This window comes from Thecamonas trahens (genome assembly GCF_000142905.1).
Source record: "Thecamonas trahens ATCC 50062 unplaced genomic scaffold supercont1.66, whole genome shotgun sequence".
Taxonomy (NCBI): domain Eukaryota; order Apusomonadida; family Apusomonadidae; genus Thecamonas; species Thecamonas trahens.
In genome coordinates, this window is record NW_013657614.1 from 28,534 (window position 1) to 32,742 (window position 4,209).

Genomic DNA, 4,209 nt, shown 5'->3' on the forward strand with positions numbered 1-4,209 from the left:
GCGACGGTGGGGGGGGGAGGGGGAGGGGTATGATGATGTGATGCTGGTAAGCATTGCAGCTTGCGAGCAATCGTGGTGCTATCGTCAACGATGTGAGGTGAGCAAAATCGCCTCACCGGCAGTAGAGGCAACGATGAGAGCAACTACAAACGTGTCAAGCGAAATCAAGACACTCGCCCACGTTCCAGCTGTTGTAGTCTGACTTGCCAAGCAACTGGTGATGGTAACAGAGATACATCAGCAGCCTTGCAAGAGGAACGGTTTGGCTTGCAAATAATACCACAAACCCGCCGACAGTTGATCATGCGCTTGCAGCCAACACCACCCCCCTCTTCCGCCCACACCTCTGCATCTGTTTCTCATCGCCTCCCTCTGCTCCCTCCACTACCTCGATGATGCGATGGGGAAGCCATTGATGTGCACAGCGCCACCATCTGTGTCTCTATCCCGCCGCTAGATGCCATCGATCTCTTTCAACGCCACCTTCTCACTGCCACAGATGCCCACCATGTTGGTGATCGCGAGCACATCATGATCACATCGCTCTGGTGCCACTGTGCTGGCTATGGCTGATCTGATGTGCTGATGTCGTCCACGATGACTCGCCCATGTGCAGACAGCAATGCACACTGATCGCATTCGCCAGCCTACCGACGGCCAGCGTCGGGCACCCGGGCCGGGCGGACTCCTGTCAGCTGCCACGGCTGGAGGGGTCAGCTGGGGTAGAAGGCCACCACTGCACTCTGAGAGAGTGTTCTCTGGCGGAGATGCAGGTATCTGACGATGTTACCCTCGGCCTCTCCTTCCTTGGCTCTAACATGATCACAGACGACGGGACAACCGCCCTTGTCCAGGCTGCCTTTGCCGTCCTCACCAAGAAGCTGGACGAGTCGGCCATCTACGGTACAACCTCCACAGACTCACCCACAGCACCCACATTCCTGCCACACATACCATGTCATTCTCCACACAATTCTCTATCTTCCCATACCCCCTACATACACTGTAACCCCTTTACGTACTCACACCAACCGGCTCGCCCCCCCCCCCCCCCCTCCCGCCTCCCACGTCCGCCTCGTGACCGCCCGCCTCCCCGACCAACACGCTGGAATCGGACTGCGTATCAACAGGCTCGGCTGCGCTGGGAGAGGTCGACCCTGCGGCACTCAAGCAGATGTACCACGCCCTGACGGCGGTGATTCTCGAGGGTGCCAAGCGCAATCTCGATGCTGACGTCGCATGCGCACCGCTGGAGGAGGCGGGCGTGCCTGAGGCGCGCATTAACGCCTTCTCCACACTCTACGGCAAGTGCCTCGGCATGCTCCGCGAGATCTTGTTCTCGGCCGGCTTCAACTACCCGCACGTTGTCGACGCCCAGTGGCGCCTCGACTACGTGATCAAGGACTCGAACCTCGAGAAAATCGACGAGATCCACTACGCCGTCGCCCTCATCACCGAGAACGGCGGCGACTTTGAGGACGAGCTCCTCGCCGGTAACCCGGCCACTCTTGACGGTATCGTCAAGCTCGGCTCCGAAGCCTCCTCCTCCCACGTCGGCAACGGCACCGGCCGCAAGGTCGAGTTCACCTGCTCCCGCGAGCAGCTCGAAGACCTCGTCATCACCCTCCGTGATGCCACCAAGCAGATGGAGCGCATCATCGAGGACGAGTAACACCTCCTCCCCACCCCCCTTCTCCATACCCCCCTTCCCGCCCCTCCACACCACCACTAAAAAATTTAGGCTCTGCGCCCCCCCACCCCCCCTCCCCTCCTTGCCCAACCATCGGTAGAAACGTCCACCCCGACAAAGCGACTCGCCGGCCACCCGCCGACTGGCCCGGCCCACCCCTCTCCACCTCCCCACCCCACCCCCCCCACACACCAGAGTCATGACCCGTGACTCTGAGCTCCTCACCCTCGTGGTGCAGTATCTGGAGGAGCTTGGGCTCACCTCTTCCGCAAGACATGTGGCTGACTCGGCTGCTGCTGCCCGCCTCCTCACCGCTGGTCGGAGCTGGACTGGCGAGGGCATACCACTGACTGTGCCTTCTCCGTCATCATCATCACCATCATCATCACATACCAATGCTATGGACATTGTCTCTGCCAGCTCGAACGCTCCTCGTATCGCTCCTCGCCTCGCCCCGCTCCTTCCAAAGGGCCGCCTCGTCGCTATGGCTGACGCCGTCCTCGCTGCGGCGGCTCGCCTCAACTCGGCCTTTCCTCAGAACCTGGCCTCACTGCTGGCGGTGGGTAGGCTTGATCCGATCACCGCTATTGTCGACACAGAGGCGACAAAGTCAAGCTCGTCTGCCAGCCCATCGGCTGCTCTTCTCTCTGCGAGCAAGATGCTCCGCCAACGGAGCGTGTACGGACAGGCTGAGCGCGGACAGGCGTGGCTTAACCCGACACGGTTTGTCTCACGCCTCCAGCGGGTCTACTCGACTCGTGGGCACATCAAGGATGCGTATTGTCTCAAGTTTGACCGGTCATCGCGGCGGATTGTGACCGGTGCCGACGACAGACTGGTCAAGGTGTGGAACGCGAGGACTGGCCGACTGCTGCTCACTCTCCGCGGCGCCATCCATGACATCACCGACCTGGCATGCTCGCTCGACAACAGATTTGTGGCGGCATCGTCCAACGGCGAGGGCCTCGTCAACGACATCCGGGTGTGGGACCTGGCCACTGGCGAGGCCAAGGCTGTGCTCCTCGGCCACTCTCAGGACATCAACAGTATCGCCTTTGTCCCCTCGCCGCTTGCCGACACGTACCGTCTCGTCTCCATCTCGTCCGACGGCTCGGTGCGGATCTGGACCTCGGGTCCGGACGGCGAGTTTGCCGCCCATCCGCTGGTGGTTCTCCCCACTGGACCGGGCGCCGAGCCCATCCGCGACTCGCAGCTGATGGCGCTCGACGTCGACCCGACCGGGACTCGCTTGGCGGTCGGCAACCACCTCGGCCACGTCTTTGTCTACAACCTTGCCTCCCGCCGTCCGACCCTTCTTGCCGCGCTTCCGGCTCACGCCCACCGGATCATGTCCATCAAGTTCTCGCCACGCGGCGATGCGCTCCTCACCGCCGCCCGCAACTCAACGGCCGCCGTATGGACCGAGGATCCAGACGCGCCGGGCACCTTTGCCGTAGCCCGCTTTGGCGAAGGCCGTGGCTACGACACGATCGTCGCCGAGTGGGCTGGCCGCCACGCCTCGCTCGTCATCACCGCCACGTCAGACCACGCTGTTCGTGTCTACGACGCCACCACTGGCGCCCTGCGCCACACCCTCCGCGGCCACGAGCAGGATGCACTCGTCATCCAAGCTCACCCGACGCTTCCCAACCTGGTCGCCACTGGCGGGCAGGCGGGCGAGTCATCCTGTGGGACGTTCAGCGCGGCTCGCAGCTGACCATCTTTGAGGAGCTCGATCCCATCGACGACATCTCGTTCTCGCCCGACGGCACCTCACTCGCCGCCATCTCACTCCTTGGCGTCATTTTCTTCTACCAAGTCGGCCCCTGTCTCCGCGACTACCGCGACATTCCGCCCGAGCAGTTTACCACCGATGACTACAAGCCGCTTGTCCGTGACATCAACTCGTGGGTCCTCGACGCTGCCTCCCAGCGCCCACCACATGCTCTTCCGCCGGCACCGCGCTGCGACATGGCGGGCGTCGAGTACGATACCCAGCCGCACCCGAGCGAGCTCGTGCCGTCGCCGTCGCTCGCGCTCGCTCCCACAGACCTCGCCCGTGCAGCCGCCCGCCTCGCGGCGCTCCGAAACTACCGCGGCTCTGATGACGATGTGGCACACCGCCGCGCGGTGATCGCGACTGTCCGTGCCGCTGCAGCCGGCACGCCCTCTGCACCATCGTCCCGCAGCGGAGAGACCGACGTGCTGACCGCACCATTTACAGTTGTCGACGCTGCGGCCGCCTTTGCCGCGCTGCTGCGCAATCCGCCGCGCCGCCGGCAGCGCGCTTCACCACGCCGCTCCGCCGCCGACCGTCGTGTCACCGCCGAGGAGGAAGCCATTGCCGAGGTTGTCGCCGCGGGGCGGCGGGTCCACACCACCCGCTCAGGCCGCGTGGCACGGACCACGTTCTCGGCCGAGGAGCTCAACCGGTTCGAGGGTCTCTCCGGCTCGGGCTCGGGCTCGGGCTCAGGCTCGGGCGGGCGCGGATCACGGGCGAGCGAACCGGCGGCGGCGCG

General features: G+C 63.8%; 2 protein-coding genes across 2 annotated transcripts in view; both read left to right on the forward strand.

Annotated features, from left to right (window-relative positions):
* The first annotated feature begins 739 nt into the window (after positions 1 to 739).
* On the forward strand, positions 740 to 1,691 carry AMSG_10910 (COMM domain-containing protein 3). The gene is made up of 2 exons (XM_013897640.1): positions 740 to 903; positions 1,131 to 1,691. The coding sequence occupies exons 1-2, from the start codon at positions 768 to 770 to the stop codon at positions 1,670 to 1,672; spliced, it is 678 nt and encodes a 225-aa protein (XP_013753094.1). The 5' UTR covers positions 740 to 767; the 3' UTR covers positions 1,673 to 1,691.
* Positions 1,692 to 2,090: 399 nt separating this feature from the next.
* The window catches only part of AMSG_10911 (uncharacterized protein), a gene marked incomplete at both ends in the record, with an annotated part of 4,210 nt that continues 2,091 nt past the window's right edge, over positions 2,091 to 4,209 (forward strand). The window contains 2 exons of the mRNA XM_013897641.1: positions 2,091 to 3,344; positions 3,392 to 4,130. Coding sequence (XP_013753095.1) covers positions 2,091 to 3,344; positions 3,392 to 4,130 — 1,993 coding nt within the window. The remainder of the gene's footprint in view (positions 3,345 to 3,391; positions 4,131 to 4,209) is intronic.